The following is an 18,342-nucleotide window of genomic DNA, read 5'->3' as shown; positions in this document are numbered from 1 at the left end:
TCCCCACAGGGAAAATTCATAATTTCTTCCTCAAATCAACCCGAAAGTCATACAAAAACATGCGTGCTTGCATTGAAGTGATTTGGCTCATGGTGGAATGCCACCATGTGACTGTAGTTAAGAAGCTTATTGATGGATGTAGGTGCTGTGTATGTATATATATATATATTCCCTGCTGCATCCCGTAGCATTGCTGCATGGCAGCTCAGGGCGGGCTCTGTGGATGAGGACAGCAGAGCGCTGAGGGCTGCTGAGGCCGAGGGGCAGGGGGCTTGTAAGGGGACGGACCCGGGACACCTCCCAGGCTCTCCCCGAACTCTCCGCTCCCTCCGGAGCGCTCCGCTCCCTCAGGCGGGGCCGTCGCTCCCCCAGGTGCGGACGCCCCTCTCCCCCGAAGCGCTCCGCTCCCTCAGGCGGGGCCGCCGCTCCCTCAGGGAGGACGCCCCTCTCTCCCGGAGCGCTCCGCTCCCTCAGGCGCGCACGCCCCTCTCTCCCGGAGCGCTCCGCTCCCTCAGGCGGGGCCGCCGCTCCCTCAGGCGCGGACGCCCCTCTCTCCCGAAGCGCTCCCCTCCCTCAGGCGCGGACGCCGCTCCCTCCCGCCGCCGCCGGAACCCCCGCAGCCGTTCCCGCCCTTTCCGCCGGCGGCGCGCGCGTGACGGCGCCTCCCAAGATGGCGGACAACCTGCCCACAGAGTTCGATGTGGTGGTGGTGGGCACCGGTACGGGGCGGGACGGGCACGGGGGGCCGCGCCGGCCCTGGCAGGGCCGAAGCTCTAAGGGACGGCGGGGGGACGCGGGTCCCCGGCTGAGAGGCGGCAGCGGCGTCTGGGGACGGCGGGCAGGGTGTGCGAGTGGCTGCTGAGGTACCCGTGGGGACGTCTCCGTGACACCGGCTGGGACATCGTCCCCAGCGCCCCGCGCATCGCAGCCCGCTGTAGGGCTGCTGCTCACGCTTCTGTGGCCAGGTTTGCCACGGAGGGCCGTGTGGGGCTGGCCCTGAGAGGGATTTGCCAGGACCTCCGGCCCGGTGAGCGGGCACAAACATCCTGCCCCCAGGCCTGAGATCGGGGGGCTCCTTTGGTGCCTCGGAAAGCCTTCTGTGATTGACTCTGCCTCCCCTGGCAGCCCTTATTCCCGAAATACCATCCTGCTCAGGTTTGCTTTTGTGCAAGGAAAACAGCTCTGAAGAGCTGAACTTCTGTCTCGTTGCAGTATATGTGCTATAGGCTAAAAATTTATTTTTATCATATCCTGCAATACGAGTAGTTTTAAGTCTTCAAAGTAGTTTTTCTAATCTCTATGCCTGCTTTATAAATAACAAAACTTTTTGGGTCTTTCTCATTAAAGAACATTTCTCTGCCTATGAATGATTGCATGAACCAGACACTTAATTCTCATATTTCTGCACTTTCTGTATCCTGTACAACTTCATCCTGTTCAGGTGAATAATGATGGAGACCTGGAGTGTCTCATTGTGACTCACCACAGTGTAACTAACCAAGATAAATTTTTAAATATTCCTTCAGAACTAAGATTCTTGGTGCTTGTGTAGCAAAACAATCTTGAATTATTGGAATAGATTTCTGTTTGTAGAGCCCAGTGAGAGTGACCTGGTTCAGATTGGTCTTGATAAGCCTTAAATTGAGCCTGGAGCTCTAGTCTTAAAGTGCATCACTGTTTAGCGGTCCCAAATTTACAGTCAGATTTTATTTGCCTTTGTAAAGAGCTCAGGGTGTTGTTTGGAGCACAAATGGGAAAGCACTTCTAAATGTTACTGTTTTCCATGTGAAATTAGCAACTCTGGTTTTGGAGTTTGCTGCTCTGTGAAATTCTGTCCATGGGAGTTAAGATTCCTAGCACTTTGAAATACACTGAATGAGTTTCTTAAGGAAATTGCTGATTTCAGTGTTCAGCAGAAAAAAGCAATCCCAGTGTATATATAATTGTTTAAAAGATTTCTGATTTATATCCGGAGATTTTGAGTAATTATAAAACCATACTGCCCCCATTGTTTTGACCAAAACTGTGCTAAAAATGCAAAATTTAAGTTCTTGAGCTAATTAAGAGATCCCTTCTGTGTCTTAACCCTGTTCTGTGGAGTGGTCTGCAGTAATGAATCTGACTTTTTTTATATGTGCTCAGATTTGAGAACATTTAAAGTGTGTGAGAAGGTTGGTTAATAATGAGAAGATGAATTACCAAACTGTAAGGGAAATATTAAACATGGTGTAACTTCTGTGATTTTTGGGGATGATCCATTCTTTACTGCCATGATATAAATATGCAGCAACTCAGAGGTTTGTGAAAATTATATTAATGTTAAGCTATTTACTATTCTTGCCATGAAGAGAACAAGGACTGTCTGTGCCAGAGAGAGCAGGTCATGTGCAGCCACCAAACCCAATCTTCCCTGCTTTGGAGTGAGGTGTGATATTGGAGCTTTGATGCTGCAGGAGGGAGGTTCTCTGAGCTAAATTCTCTGAAATATTGTTGTATTTGGGGGTGTTGATTTGTGTTCAAGGATGCCTTTTTGCCCACCTGTAGAGAGTACTGCTCTAATTCCAAGATTCTCAGAGTTCTGCACTTCAGGAGTCGTTTTGTCTTTGCATTCCTATTTACTAAGAACATACACAAGTGGAGATCAGCACTGATGAGTGACTGAGAATTTTTAATCTGTATTAAATTTCTCAGTATGGAAGATTGTTCAGAGTTGAACTTTCATCTGTCTTCTCTTTGGGAAGTGGCTCCTGAGGGAATATTTTAGCCTAGTCTTCAACTCTTATTTCTATTGCTGTCACCGGTGCTATGAATATGCAATTGTCATACCATAATAATTAGAATGTTTGTGTTTAATGGTATTTTTAATGCATAGTAGTAATTGTATTAATTTCTGCAAGTATGGCCTTTTCCTGGTTTTATAACTTGTGCATCTATTAAATTTAGTAATTAGATTGAGTGGTAACATAAGATTTGAATTTGTTTTTATTTCAGGCTCATTTAACTCTTTCCCTGTAGTGAGCTTAGTGCAAATGGAACCTCAACTAAATTTTCGTCATCAGTGCTTCAGTTAATGTCTAGGTTCAATTAATTCATCAATATTGCTATGGGAAAAGGAAGTTTTCTTTTAGAAGAAATTCCTTTTCTTTAACTCAGGTATTTTCTTGCATGAGCAAGTTTAGAGCAAGGTGGATGTGGGTACAAAAATATCCCTGGTGGATACAGCAGCTGATGTTTTGCTACTATCATGGAATTGACATCCATAGTTCTAAAGAAAACTGGATTATCTCATGACATGAAACTGGTGAGCATAGCTTGAGGTTTTTCATGGCCAGCACAATATGAGAATTAAAGCTGTTATGGTGTTTTGCTCTACTTCCTTTTTTGTTGCAGCCTTGAAGTCGCTCTCCCCTCCCTGTCTCCTCCAGTCTCTCCTATCCCTTCTTCCCTGGTTTTTGAGCACAGTGCTGTGCTCCAGGTACCCATCAGCCAGGCTGGGTTTGTTGGATGATTCCTGGCCAAAGCAGATATTCTCCAGGATCATCAATCCTCAGAGCAGGTCTGCTATTTGGGGAGGTCTCTTCTCTGTGGTTTTTATCGGTCTAAAAGCAGAACTGCGGGTCAGTGGCAGACCTTTTGTCTTCAGGCAGTTGTCAAGTAGGAAAGTTCACAGGCAAAACATTCAGCAGCACTGAGTTTAGGGCTGAAACCCCTCTAAGTGCCAAGATTTGCAACTTTGTGGCTGGGCAGAGTGGTGTGGATACAGGTGCAGGGTCATGTTTACCTTGGAATTTCCTCAACGAACTGGATTGTGTTAAGTCTGGCCTTCTTGTCTCTGACACTCCCCAAGACCTGTGTTAACTGCTGGGAAACTTGTAAAGGATATGACTCTTTGAAAGGTGTTGTATTCACAAGTTCGTCTGCCAGTAATTCTAATTTTTTTTCTAAAAAAAGAGTTATTCTTTATAAAAGCAGTCACAGTAAATATTCTAGTTCTATGCAATTTTCTTTCCATTCTGGTTTTCAGTGGTTATAAATAACACATGAAATGACTTTCAAGGTAGAAAGCAGGAATCCATTTTGAAATATTCTATAAAATAAGGAGTGATTTATGGTTTCATATGATTTTGGCTGAAAGCACTCGGGCTTTGCCAGGTCATCAAAGTCCTGTCAGGAGAATCTATTATTTATTGTTCGATATGCTGGGAGTGGTGTAAGTACTTCATGTTTATCTTATGTAAGTGTAGTGTGTTAGGGAAAAATCACTTCCAGATACTAACACAATTTAAAAAATATACCTTACAAGTAAACTAACCCAAATATTACAGATGCAAATTTTAAAGTGAACACTGAAGATTGATATAAAAAAATAATAAAAAATAATAATTCCTAATAGTTTCATTGTTGCAGGATATTTTTAGAATGTGACTAAAATATTTTGTAATACATCATTTAGGCTGATATTTTGGTTGCATTATCTTATGTAACTGCACGGTCTTCAGTTTATATCAGCAGCTATTTAGAGTTGATGAAAGCTCAATGGAAAATCAGCTGAAGATGGATATTTTTTGACGTCAGTGGTCACTGTGGACTAACACAGTGGCACTGACTTGTAATGTTGATGTCTGAAGGAGGAAATAGACCCACGTTTTATAATCATTTGTAGATAAGTCATTGCCTGTCCATTTAAATGTCAAACAAAATGAACACTTACAGTCCTGTCCCATGTCTTCTCTGTGTGTGTCCCCCTCTCTTTTTTTTAGTACTCTCCACATGTAAATGTACCTTTACCTTCTTTACTGATTTTTTTAACCTGACTGAAATGGAGGGGTTGTGTTCTGGCTTGGCTTGCAGTCTGGATTTTGGGCTGTAGCAGAGGTGCTGCCTGGGACGTTTAGGCTCCCTCTGGTACCGCAGGCACGTTTCTTTCCCAGATACTGTGCACTGTCCCTGGCTGCTCTTGTGGGAGAACTCGTTGTTCTCTGAACCCTTTGTTGTCCTTCTCAGCCTGTTTGTGTTCTGCAGCTTTTCCAGATCATATTGCTGAGCTTACAGAACCAGAGCCTGTAGGACTCTACTGTGAAAAATACAGAGTAGGTCATCTGCATATCAAGGTGAAAAACTCCTTTAAAAAAGGCTTAGTAAGGTACTTTGAAATTCCAATCTGAATGAGGAACAGTGAAACTCCAGGTCTGTGTATCCCAGCAGGAAATGTGGTTCCACTGCCTGGAGAATGGCAGTGGGTCCAGTCCTCCTGCAGGAGCTCTCTCTGGGGCTGTGCCAGAGAGAGAGCCCCTACTGCTGCTATCCAGGGAGCTACCTGGAGCTGCTGCTGCAGGAGAGAAACTTCCTCACTATCCTTTCATGAAATGTTTACAAATGTGTAAGGAGCAGGGAGAGCAAGCTCTTTTCTCACGGGGAAGCAGAAGAGGAAGTGAAAGTATTACAAGACTCGAGTGAAAATAAAACTCAGTATGTGATTTGCTATACAGATCTTTTAATTCAAGTGCTTTGCTTTTTGTCTGCTGCTATTGCTTTAAGCCAAAGATTAGGCTCTGAGCTGTAGTTTGTGCTGGAGAACACTGTTCAGACAACACTGCTTGGTGTGAGTATAATTTTTAGTGAGAAGTTAAATTTTTATTTCAAGCCTAGGTGCTTGTATTGGTTTCCTAATTCGTTTACTTTTCTTAGTGGGTTGGCATTTCTATGCCATACTCTGTAATGCAGAAGTATTTTCTGATACTGCTCTGCAATACGAGCAAATATTAAAATGAATACATTTTAATCATCTCTATCTTAAAATATTACATACAAGAAGCATTTTAATTTGCAATTAATTATGAAATTCTTTTAAAATTTCACATATACCAAAAACATACCATGAGAATTTTGTAGTGAGCTCCTCCAGAGTCAGCTGCTCTTGTCTACTTAGAAGTTCAGATGCAAACAAAATGTATTGCAGCTGGTGAACTGTCTGACTCCAGAAGATTGTTTTGAAATTGTCTGTGTTCCAACATTTTTATATATTTCCCTTCAACATTTTGTATTATGAAAAAGCCACTTGTGATTTATTTAGTAGATGGAGTGAAGCAAATTAAACATTTAAGCCTTTTCAAGATGGATCTTGTGTAATTCAGTAAAAACTTATCATCTGGATGACTGCAAAGCAGTTTGCAGTGAACAGCTCAGGACCAGGATGCTCCCAGAGATGTGAAGCTGTTGAGTTTAGAAATTGCTCGGGGCAATGACTGCGTCCTTTTCAGGGCACTGCAAGAGGCACTGCAGCACTAAAGCAGTAAGTACAGCTGCTAAGCAGGAGACACAATGTGTAAGCCTAAAATTAATTTTTGATCACACAGAGGTGAATTATAAGTTTTCATTATTTTGTAAGATTTCAGAAATTAATTGGCTTTTAAAACTGAATTAAAGTTTTCCACCTTAGCATCTCAAACTTTAATTTTGTTGTATTGGAACGAAAACTATAATTGGTTGTTGGATATCTAAATAATGTGTAGCTAATTCCTCTGTTTCTTTTTTACTTCTAAAACGCTTTTCTAGAAAATGAGAGTATGGCTGATTTTGTTTCATAGGGAATCTCCAAAAATTCATGTAATGGGGATTATCTTGGTCAGAGGTTACTGGAAACAACCAGATGCTGACTTCAAGGTCAGCTTGCAGCAGGCACCTCTTTGAGATTTATGGAGATGAATCTGCCTGTTATGTATCCAGGAAGGCTGGGATGGAGGCAGTGCTCAGGCAGTGGCAGTGAGGGTGAGTGCTGTGAGGGGCCTGTGCAGAGAAACCTTTCAGCTCAGCACAGGACTGTCCTGAGCCTGGTGCTTGTGCTGCCTGCTGGATGCCCTCCTCCTCCTGCCTGCGGCTGCTTCCAAGGCAGCCCTGGAGTCTCTGCCAGCACTTCCAGGGCGGGGGACAGAAACATTGGTACCAACCTCAGTTTCCTCTATGTAGTGCAGTGGCCATGCTGCCATGTTTGTTACTTTAATTGGAGCTAATTAGTGTTACACTTCAGTCTGCTTGCCACTTTGTTTCTTTCCAACAGGGGAAGCCAAATGCAGGAGGACGAGTGTTCCTTGTAGTGAGGATCCAAAATGCATTTCAAAATCTGAATATAATCTATTTTAGGGCTTTTGAGAAATCAAAGTTCGGATCAGGAGGCTTTTCCCAAGTAAGAACAGTTTCTAAAAACATGTATTCCTCTGTTGCTGGATTATCTGGAGGGGACCTATTTTGCACAACTCTCTGAGCGTCCTGTTGGAGGCAGTTCAGCTTTCCATACTGTGATTTCATAAACTGCCATTTCTCTGGCAGGCTTTTCAAAGTTAATTTTTTTCCTAGATAGAGAAGGACAATGTGTAACTATATTGTGATTGTCCAGAACCCTCTTTCTTGGAAAAGGCTTTTGTTCAGTAACCACCATGCAATACCGGTCACACACAGGAGTAACTTGCATTTGACAAAGCTGCCTCTTTTCCCTGTGCCCTTGTTTCTGTTGGATAAGAGAATTCAGAAACTGATGCCATGTGACAGTCTTATTTATTTCTTGGATTTCCTGAGGTGTTGTCACCCAAGAGCAGAGGGTGTCCTGTTCCAGCAGGTTGTTGGGAGCCTCTCCAAAAGCTGGGATGTGCCGGCCTCTCCTTCCAGCTGTGCTCCCACTCTTACCACTGGGTATGTGAGGGGCCACAGTGTCTTAGAAGCACAGGATTGGTGAAGAAAATTGATGCCAGCTTTCAAGAGCGAGGAAGCTAATTCAGGGAACAATTTCATCCAAGGTTAATGGAAGAACAGACCTCCAACACAGTATCAATTGGATCAAGCTTAAAGCAATCAGTTATGCCCTGGTAGCTATAACTCGGCCCAGGTCAGCCAGGCAGCACTGGTGATGTTTTTACAACACTTTCTCAGTGGCTTTTATCAATAAGGAAGGAGAAACAAGTTTCTCAATTCCATTTCTAGAGTAATATGCTCTGTGCCCCAATGAGGGAAAGAAAAGCTTTTTTGGGAACTCCAAACAAAGAGTAGTTGTAGATTCTATTCCAGATAGTTTATAGAGGGAGCGAAATGAACCATATATATAAACAGGGGGGGACAGCTGAGTGTGGAGCTCTCACGTAATGACTGTGTGCAGCCAGGGTCTCATGGCAGTCCTGAAGTGTGTGCTGCACTTATGTATTTTCTCATTGTCTCCTTGGTCACAGTGGTCTGTGTTATGAGCTCTTGTTTCTAAAAATTCAACTCTGAAGACTTTTGGCCTTTCTAGGCTGTGAAACAAACATCCCAGGGACTGCTGTAACTGTTCGTCCCTCCTTCTGCCCCTGGAGGTCAATTCTGTTAAATGCACACTTGCTGTGGAGGGTCAGCAATGCAAAAATATTTTCACTTTTTCTGCTTTATCAATTCAAAACAGGATTTTTTAAAAAATCCATTGAAAAAGTAATCATTAAAACCAGAAAATTTGCAGGGAAGTTGTAGCTATTTTCCTGGGAAATTGTCATGCCTGTCTTACACTTCCTTCTTTGTATTGATACAAATATTTATACTTTTGGACAACACCATGGAACTGCTCTCCTGAAAACTGACCATTTATTTGATTTGGAAGGAGGTCAGGAGGGGCAAATGATGAGGACAGAGCTTGCACCTCTTTATTTTGATGATTGTGTTGGCCTTTGCTGGTTTGAAGAGTTGGTGATACTGTGGTCTGGTGTACCCAGCTCCCAGGGGGTGGTTCCTAGACTGCAAGGTTTATTTGTTGGTGAAGGCACTGTTCTGTCTAAGGAACAGACAGCACAGGCCTGGAATTCTGCTGGAAATGATGTTTGTCATGGAGTGAGCCAGAGTAGATTGTGCCCTTCCACAGCTGCTTTTTCCCCTTCCAGTTCTGTCTCTGCAGTTGCACCAGTGCAGCTGCTTCTGGTGCTGCTGGAAATCAGATCAGCCAAACACTCCTTTCACTTCTTTTAATCTCATCCTTTAATTTACTACATGGCCTAAGTGTCTTCTGATACCAGTCCCTAGGATTTTAGTTGCTGATCCTGAATTATTTGCTTAAACAGCCAACAGGTCATTGGAAAAGAGATTTGAGGGAAGTTAGTGCCACAGAGCTTAGCTGGTGAGCTGTCCTGCTTTTCTGAACCTGCTCCAGAGTCCAAGGCATTTAACTGGGCATGTGAAATCTGGTGAGTGGGAGCAGACATTACAGAACAGCCCTATTTATTTATTGAACTCCAGTGGGATCCTGTGCCATTCCAAGCATGTATTGCTGGCAGAGCTATCACAGCCTTTTGGTGTGCTGTTTTGCTACATTTTTTTCTAAATATAGGGAAAACATACTGATTTGGTAGAGTGTAATTGCATAATGTGGGAGATTTTGAGAGGGATACCAGTCTTAAGGACAATCACAGTCCTTTTGTTCACTTTGATGTGAACAAAAATGCACAAAATGCCCTCAGGTAATACCTGTCTGCATTACCAAGGATGTGGTTACAAAGCACCCCTCTAAGCTTTGGGTATCATTGTGCTGGCAATTGCTCAATCTGGTTATGAGAGCAGGGTGTGGAGAGAAGATGCTGGTCCCAGGCTTTAACTCAGTAGTGTTCGCAAGTGGTACATGACATACAGTTATTAAAAAAATAAAAATAAAGTTGCATTTTTAAGAGGGTCAGCAGAATGTTAAAGAGCACAGAATAGCATTCATTATTTTAGTAGCATGAGACTAAAAATTTCAGTGACTCACATTGTAAAATTTCTTTTGTTTGAGTTGCCTGCTTCTGACCAAATTCTACCATTATTGCAATTTCTAATATATCATTGTGTGCTAAGTTCTAAAAACTGCCTGTGTCATTTCAGGTTTGCCCGAGTCCATTATTGCAGCAGCCTGTGCCAGAAGTGGCCAGAGAGTTCTTCATGTGGATTCGTAAGTTACTCCAGTAATTTCCCTTTCTGAGAGCTAAACTGACTGGAAGGGTTTCTGTGTCTCTGTCAGTGTGGGCTGCAGGACTCCTGTCTCTTCATCTGGCACCAAGTAATGTTATGTTTCTGTCTCTGCCTTATTTTGGGGGTGTTATTTCCATCAATAGAGCAGCTTTTGGAAGCTAGCTCAGGGATTTGGAACACAAGTTCTGTGGTGAAGGATGCTGTGATGGCTCCTTCTTTGCTACAGGCAGGAATGGCTACAGGTTTAGTGCCCTTGGTTCTCATTCCTGACAGTAATTATCCCATTCTCTTGGTGAGAATCACTTGTGTTATTTCAGTTTTTTGTTTTCATTGGCTGTCAAAGTCTGTAATAGTACTGGCCACTGGAACTTTGATTTCTGTTATCCATGCCTGTTTTTAGCAATGATGAATATTGCCTTTTAACAGAGTAAGTTGTTCCTTTCATTAATGATCAGAATTATTAATTAAAATTTTTCTCAGTGTATAAAGAAATGAGATTTGGGGTTACTGAAATAGCTGTGTTAGATGTGCTACTTTGATTAATCTTTGTAGGGAACAAAGGCCTGAGTTAAGTCAGGCACCAGGTATTGCACATATATGCATAAAGTCTTTGTTTATAGTTTACTTGCTCTCATTACCTTGTGTACCTTGTTTTATTACTTTTAATCTCCAGCCATGTTTGCATTTATCATAATATACTGCATAGGTGATTATGGGAGATAGTTTTGAAGTGGTCTATTATAAAATACTGAGTTCTGAGTTTGATTTATAAACACTGTCCAGGCATTGCCATCAGCAGTAGCTAATCTTATTCAAAATAGTCACTTCACTGCAGCGTTGCCATAAATTGCTGTAGACTGATTTTAAACTGAAGTTAGCTTCTGCCAACTAGTAATTGAAGGAGCTCTATTTCTCTGTGCCAGCTATCTGTCTCAATAAACATAAAATCTGTGGTTGTTCTCAGAGAGCTACATTTACTGTAGATATTAATGAGCTGTTGACATGTGAAATTTCAAGGATATTTGTTAAATGATTTAGAAAAGTAATTTGCAATTTAAAATGTGGAGATTGGCACTTAGTTTAAATTTGAAGCTGCTGGAGAAAGGTAGATCAAGACTAAAAGTGGATTACTTGAAGTGAATATGCTTCCTGTACTAATTGTGCACATGCGAAAGATTTTCTCCTAACCACTTTTCTGCTTTTGATCCTTTTTTTATTTGCCTCTTTTAATTCTATATCTGTAGTTATGCACCAGTTTGGTTACTGAGGATGGGGCAGTTAGGGGTGAGACATGTTTAGCTACATTTTGTATTTGATATTCAGCATCTGGAATCCAACATTTGTAGGCTGCAGTTTTATTGTCTACATTCTTCCTCATTGGCTTATTCATCTTTCCACACAGAATTTAATTCAAAGGCAAAGGAGGTTCAAGATGCAGAATTTTATCTTCTGTGAGAAGTAGAGCAAACTGGGCATGTTTTGCTTCTTGGTCACCTTTTCTATTTTTTGGCTATGCTTTGCCTGTAGAGCACTTGAGTGTTCCTTAAGTCCAAAATGATTTTATTTGAACATCCAAAATTGTGCTGGACCTTATTCCTGTACCTCCCTAGTCCAAGATCCCTGTTTGTAGTTTGTTCCACGTTCTGCTAGACAATTTGTCTCACTTTTTTTTTCAGAACTTGTAAAATATATGTTGTAATAGACCCTGTGTCTTGATACAGCCCTCTTTTGGATCTTTAACCGCTGTGAAGTGAGGGAGCTGTGGGAGTACAGCAGCCAGAGAGCAAAACAGGTGCTTCTGTAAGCAGGTCAATTTCTTGCAAGAGAAACAAAGAAATTACTTAATTTCAATGAGGAAAACTACTAGGCAAAAAATTGTTAATTCTGGTATCTTTTGAGCTTTTTTGAAAAAGTCTTTTTTTCTGTTTATTTTGGTTTAAGATACAATCTCACAGCAAAGGTGTTAGAGAGTAAAGCATGGTCTCAGCTGGGCCATGGTAATTCCCTTTGGTCATGTTCATATCCCAGGATATAATGTGATGTAGCACAAGTGACTGCCACCATCACCCACCCTTTTGTTGGGCTGAAGAATCTCAGGAGCTGTTTGGGTTAAACCCCTCTTGAAAGCCAGGCAGCTCCTAAACGCCAACACTGGGCCTGACTGGGAATCTCTAATACATCTGCCTGTGCACTAATAGGTGGCATAGGAAACTTTATGGGTTTGAAACATAGATGATTTTGTGTTCAGAGTCTTAAAATCGATGTGGCAGTAACTTCCTGTGCAAAAGACAGCTGCTCTGATGGCTCAGGACTTCTTTCTGGAAGATCAGAGGCAGGACAGTCACATTCAGGCAGCTCTTGGGGGAAATCCTGAGGCATCAGCAGCTTCTGTGCAGGCAGCAGCAGCTCTGAGTGTCACCGTGGGGGCTGTGTCACATGGCCTGGCAAGGGCCAGCTCCCCAACGGGCAACAAATGCTTCTGCAGGTCTTAGGTTTTCATTGGGAGTCTCCTGCTTTCACAAGTGGCCAGTTTCTCAAATTGCAGTCTGTCTGCAGAAGGGCATATTGATATTTTCTTTGTTCAGATTCACATTGGTAATCAGTCAGAAACAGTTTGTGATTTCAGTGTTCCAGATTGGAATTTGACAATTATTTCAGTCCTGGTAACTGAAGTAAAAAGTGAAAAGGCAACATAGGAGAAGAGACAAGGTATTTGCAGAGGTAAAATTGGACTTTAGCTACATTTCCAAAAGTTTGCGAAACTTTTTCTGCTGTTAGCTCTGAACTGCAGATTAGAGATTTGAAAACTGTGAAGGGACAGGAGCAGTGTTGTAATTCAGGTGAAATCCACATAACATGGGAGGAGTTGAGCAAATATAATTTAGGAAATAATGTATGGTAGGAAAACATCTGCGCTCTAACTTGGTAGAAGAAGTATTTTCCACCTCTGCTGTTGCACCTTCAAAATGATTCCTGTTCTTAGTTAGGGAATAATTGGATTATAACCCTAAAAAAGGGAGAGAATATCCATCTTTGTAGTTTGCTAATACAGCAAGAGAAGAAGGGAGCTTAGGCCTGCAGATTTTGGGACAATATTTTAGCTTTAATTAGGCTTTGATCTTGACCATTACTTAAAGGAATTCCTCATCATTCCTCAGTTCATCTTCAGGGCAATTCTAACAGAAATATTTGGTTACAAAGGAGTCCTAATTGTAAAACCATTAGTCAGCTCTTCTCAGAATTCCTCTTCAAGACTTGCTATAAACTTTGCTCATTATGTCAGTAATCATGTCTGCTCTGTCTTCCTTCTGTAGTGTTTTCAGATGAGAAAATTAAGCAATCCTGATTCATCATGCAGTGCAGGGAAACTAATTAAAATTCCAGAATAAAAAAAAATCTGGAAGTTGCTACTTGAGGAGATGAATATTTGAGGTGGCATTACACAGCTTGGGGAGGGTGCTCAGACACCAGGGGAAAGCAGAGACAGCTGTGGTTCATTTTCCTTTGGAGAGGGGCTGTGCCAGCTCCTCAGAATGGATGGAGCTCCACAGCAGGTCATGCAGTGCTTTGTTGAACACTTTAGGTTGCCTCAGAACTGGGTAAAACAAATAATTTCAAAGGAAAACCAAGCTGATGAACAGAGGAATGTTCACATGAAAGATGTCTGGCGGCTCACAAACAAACTTCTGTAACTTTCTGTGAAAATAATGTTAATTTCTCTTACTGAAAGTTCTAACTTTAAATAACCCAAATTTGCATGACTTAATATGGGTGGGGAATGAAGAAACCCACTCCTAATTTTAGGCAGCTTTTTTCTGGGATTTCTGTGATCATGGCAGTGCTTGGTCCAACAGCTATATATTGTATTCCATATTCAAGAAACTTGCAACCAGAGCAGCACATTTCCTTAAAAATAAATCTTCATGGCCATGGTTTTTGGAAATCCCAGAAATGATAGATAATACATGGATATTGAATTTTTTATTCTGTAGAATCTGAAGAAACATGAAAAAAATTACCCTGCACCATTGACAGTTTAAGGAAGTTACCATCACATGCAACTGTCAGTGTCTTTTACAGATTGAAATCTCACAGAATTGGGCATTTCATAGATTTAATCCCCATTGCTGTGTGTTCTGTGTGATACCAAACAGCAGTAGCTCTGGAGCTCACCATGTCAATCACACAGAGTAAGGAGGAGCTCCTGTTCCAGAGGATCGGAGTTCCTGCTTGGGAGCCATCTACAGAAGGAGCTGTGCTGCTCAGTGCTGCCCACACTGCAGTGCAGGGCCTGCAACACCACCATCCCTTCTTGGAGCCACCTTTATTCACTGAATGCTGGATTCTGTTGTCTTTGCAAAAGATGTCCTATTTATGTTCTTCACTATTGCCTTGCAGGAGCTGAAAGACTTTTTTAGGTCAGTTTGTAGTCAGGAGCAATTAGGCAGTGCTCAGCAGACATCTGTCCTTCATATGCTAAGTAAGCAGCGAGGTCCAGAGCAGCAGCCCCTGGTGCTGAGCAGGGCTGACACTCCTGTGAAGTCTCTGTCAGTGCAGATAAGCCCTGTCAAAAGCAGCCCATTGTAAATCTAGTCAGGAGAATCTAACCTGAATTTAGCTTTTCACTGTTATCACACTGATCTCTACAATTTAAAAGTGGAGGAGGTTATGATAAGATTGATTTAACAGCCTTCACATTATTCTTTAAAATGCAAACCCTATCTTCCTCTCTATAGCTATCTGTTCAGGAGGGTATTTTTGCTATCTTCGAGGCTTCTGAAGTGCCAGTACACAAAACAGAGAAATACCTTCAATTTTGCAAGGACTGTGACTTTTTAAAATGTAATTGCTCTATTATTTTTCTTCTCAGAGTTAAGTATTTAAGATGTGCTATGCATGACAACAAAAGCCAACTAATCCAACAGATGTTTAGAGAAATATTGGTAGAGAAATTTTAAAAAGAGAGAGCAGAGACATTCTTTGCTTAACAGCAGAACTATTAATTTTCTGTGATTTAAAAGCAGTAAATAATCTTTTTGCAAGTAAGAAGGTGGCAAATAGAAACTGGGAAGTGCTCAGGGAGGGATGATCACTTTGTACAAATCAGTTCCTTTGGCTCCACCTGCAGTACATGCAGTTCAATAAGTGTTTTGCCAGAGCATCTTCACAGTCTGTAATAGGCATAATATGTTGTGCAAGCAGTAGATAAACAATAAGCTGCACTTTCCTGTATTTGACATAATGAATAAGAGAGCCACTCTTGGCCAAAAAGCAGTATTATCTCTATTTTCCTTTTCTTCACACTATCCCTTGTGTTGTTCTCAGCATTATGCATTTATCAATTTGATTTTGGACTATAGTGTGTTTGATCAGAGATGCATGCAAGGAGGAAAATGGAAATTTTGCATTTCATTAAGGGTTGCAAAATACTAATTTTTATCTATTCTGAACCTGAAAAATCTTGCCTTGTAAAATGTTTTGAATGTATCATACTTAGTTGTTTCTTTCTTTAAATCTGGGAAAGTTGTTTTACCTGTCCAACAGGTTTTACTTTTGTTTTTTTCTTTACAGGAGAAATTACTATGGTGGAAACTGGGCCAGCTTTAGTTTTTCAGGATTATTGTCCTGGATTAAAGAAAATCAGGTAAAAATTTCCCAAATTGTTTCTTTTTGGCTTCCTTACTATTGAATCTCTGTTGTTTGCATGATTTATTTCAAGACAAATCACCTCCCTGCTTTTGCTCTTTGGTAATTTGACAGATCAAAGAGGTTTGTAGTTCCCAGCTTTGCTGGTTGAGCCTCACCCATCTGGCCTGGCAGTCTGAGGCTCTGATGTGCCTGCCTTGTCAGTCTGATTGAGACCAGCCTGGTGCTCAGCCACACTTCTGGGTTCTTGAGCTTAAAGAGAAGCAACTACACTGTTGTTTCAGTTCCTTTAGGATAATTTGGTCTTTTCCATTTCCCCCCTCTGATGTTTCAGCCCTTTTGTTTGTCTCATTTGTATTCAGCTGATTCTTCCTTAGAGGCAGAGAAGTGGATGCTGGATCCTTCCATTGAAATGTCCTGTAACCAGGACAAAAAGATGAATGCTGATGGTGTATTTTTCAATGACCAAAGTTTATCTGATTCATGGCAGTCCACTAGAAATCTTCCAGGGAGGATATTTATTCAGGAGATGGAGCACCAGGGCTGGATTAGCAAGTGGCTGCTCCGTTCTTTACAGAAATGCTCGGAGCCCGTTGGGCCGTAGAAGATGGAAGTTCTCAGCTCAGTCTCAAGCCTGCTCTTTACACTGTGCTGCCTCCTGGCATAATCAAGGCACTTGCTCAGTGCCAGAGCTTCATATTCTGAGTTGTGTTGTATGATTTAGAGATTCCCATGTGCACAGATTAATACAATCCCCCAGATCACCAGGTTTTTCCATATGGTTTCCATTCAAAGAGTTTTGTCACAGAATCCGGAACTACCCTGGCTGTAGCAAACCTGTCTTTTAGGAGATTGTATTCCAAGTTACATTCAACTCTCTACTAAAGCCTTTATTTCATTTAACACTGTATTTCACATTAATAGAGCCAGTGCTGTAGTACAAATGTTGGCATGGTGTGATAAAGTAACCAGCTCTGTTTTAACTCAAAAAACATAAATAGAAAAAAACATTAGGACAGTTAACAGGGTTTTTTTTTTCCTTATATTATTAGATGGTACTTATTATTTGTGTCTAGAGAGATTTATAGTTCAAGAACAGCCTGCACAGTACAATATGTAATTTTATACTTGTTCTTTTAAGCAAAAGACAGATCTCTGTGATGAATGTGAGGACTGGAGAAAACTGATCCTTGAGGATGAAGAAGCAATTCCTCTTAGCAGCAAGGATAAAACTATTCAACATGTAGAAGATTTCTGTTTTGGAGAGTAAGTAGAAAAGTAGAAATTCATGAGCAATTTTGTATGCCCAGGGTAAATTATCATATTGTGCTTTTGGTTTTCAGGGTTTCACCATGCTGCCATATTACACATTGTTTCAAAAAGCAACCCTGGCCTCTGAAATGTTCTCATGTCCTTCTGCTTTGTTGAAATCAATTCACTGAAACAACCTGATCCTTCCTAAATGACCTCTCTGGGTGCAGTGTAATTTGTTGGCCAACTTTGTGAGTTTGTGATTTACTTCTGAGCAGAAAACAGAAGTGTTGTGTTTAGATATTAGTAGTAGTAGGCAGTTGTGCCCTGCCATCAGTTAAATCTTTCCATTCTTAATTTGCCTAAAAGGTGCTGTTCTCACAGTCAAAAATTAAACTCCTAAATCCATGTAAAATGAACCACATAGAAAAGAACAGCAACACAAATGGACAACATTGGTACTGTAACTATGAAATACTTGTGGTAAAGTGATAAAGTAATATTTGCCCTTTGTCCTTTTTATATGCAATGATTTTAGCTTACTGAAGTTAGATCCACTGGATATAAATTTAACTAACTGAACTGTGTATTTATTTCTTTCTTTCTTTATTTATTTATTTATTTATTATTTTTTTATCTTCTGGATTTTGTACTGAACTTAACATTCTCCAGAATTCCTGAGAGGAAATTCTTTGAGATAGTTCTGTAAATTTAACCTTGAATCCCTTAGAAAATACCATAGGTAGCTAAATTAAATGCTGACACATACTCATAAAGAAATACAGATTTCTTTCTGTAAACATCATAAGTAGAGGAAAAAAGGTGTGAATTACATAAATACAATCTGAAGGTCACAGACTCAGACTCTTCCAAGGTTCAGTGCTGCACAGTAATGGTGCTTGACTGGATTGCAGATAAAATGTAATGCTTGTTTTAAAGCAATAGCACTTGGATATTGTAATTGTCATCCTGTTGCCATAATAAATAATGTTCAGAACCAGGATTAAATCAGATGGAAAGGTTTCATAGTCTTTTAACTTTCTGTATAATTTCTGACTGATAGCTGGCTCCCAGATGAGTCCCCTGGCACTGAGATTTCACACTTAGAAGTGAGATTGTACTTGGGTAAAATTAAGCTTTTAAGCATTCAATTTAGCTCAGTACAGTGCTGTCTGTTGTGGTCATCACAAAAAAAAACCAAAAAAACATTTCCCCCAAGGAACAAGGATAAGATTAATAAACCTGGCAAAGAAAAAATTCTCCAAAAGAACTTCCAACTTTCTGAGAGTCAGTTACTGTGTTTCTCACAATTTACATGTTCTGCCTAGATTCTGTTGTTTTTGCTTAACTTTTGTAACTCCTATGAAGTAACCATTAAACATTTATTTTGAAAGAATAAACAGCTGGGTAGCAGTATAATATACACAGTGCAAATCTGAAATGAATGGCCTTAGAACAAAGTGCATCCATCAAAGGGAAAGAATACTGTGTCTA

The 18,342-nt window shown here is 41.0% G+C and overlaps 1 protein-coding gene across 1 annotated transcript in view; it reads left to right on the top strand.

Moving 5' to 3' along the window:
• The first annotated feature begins 634 nt into the window (after nucleotides 1–634).
• The window catches only part of CHM (CHM Rab escort protein), a 51,605-nt gene continuing 33,897 nt past the window's right edge, over nucleotides 635–18,342 (top strand). Inside the window, exons 1-4 of the mRNA XM_084213103.1 lie at nucleotides 635–719; nucleotides 9,865–9,931; nucleotides 15,523–15,595; nucleotides 16,739–16,863. Of these exons, the coding sequence (XP_084069229.1) occupies nucleotides 671–719; nucleotides 9,865–9,931; nucleotides 15,523–15,595; nucleotides 16,739–16,863 (314 nt within the window). The 5' untranslated portion in view covers nucleotides 635–670. The remainder of the gene's footprint in view (nucleotides 720–9,864; nucleotides 9,932–15,522; nucleotides 15,596–16,738; nucleotides 16,864–18,342) is intronic.

The sequence above is a fragment of the Fringilla coelebs genome (genome assembly GCF_963513975.1).
Source record: "Fringilla coelebs genome assembly, chromosome: 11".
Taxonomy (NCBI): domain Eukaryota; kingdom Metazoa; phylum Chordata; class Aves; order Passeriformes; family Fringillidae; genus Fringilla; species Fringilla coelebs.
This window is presented reverse-complemented; position numbering and strand designations above follow the sequence as displayed.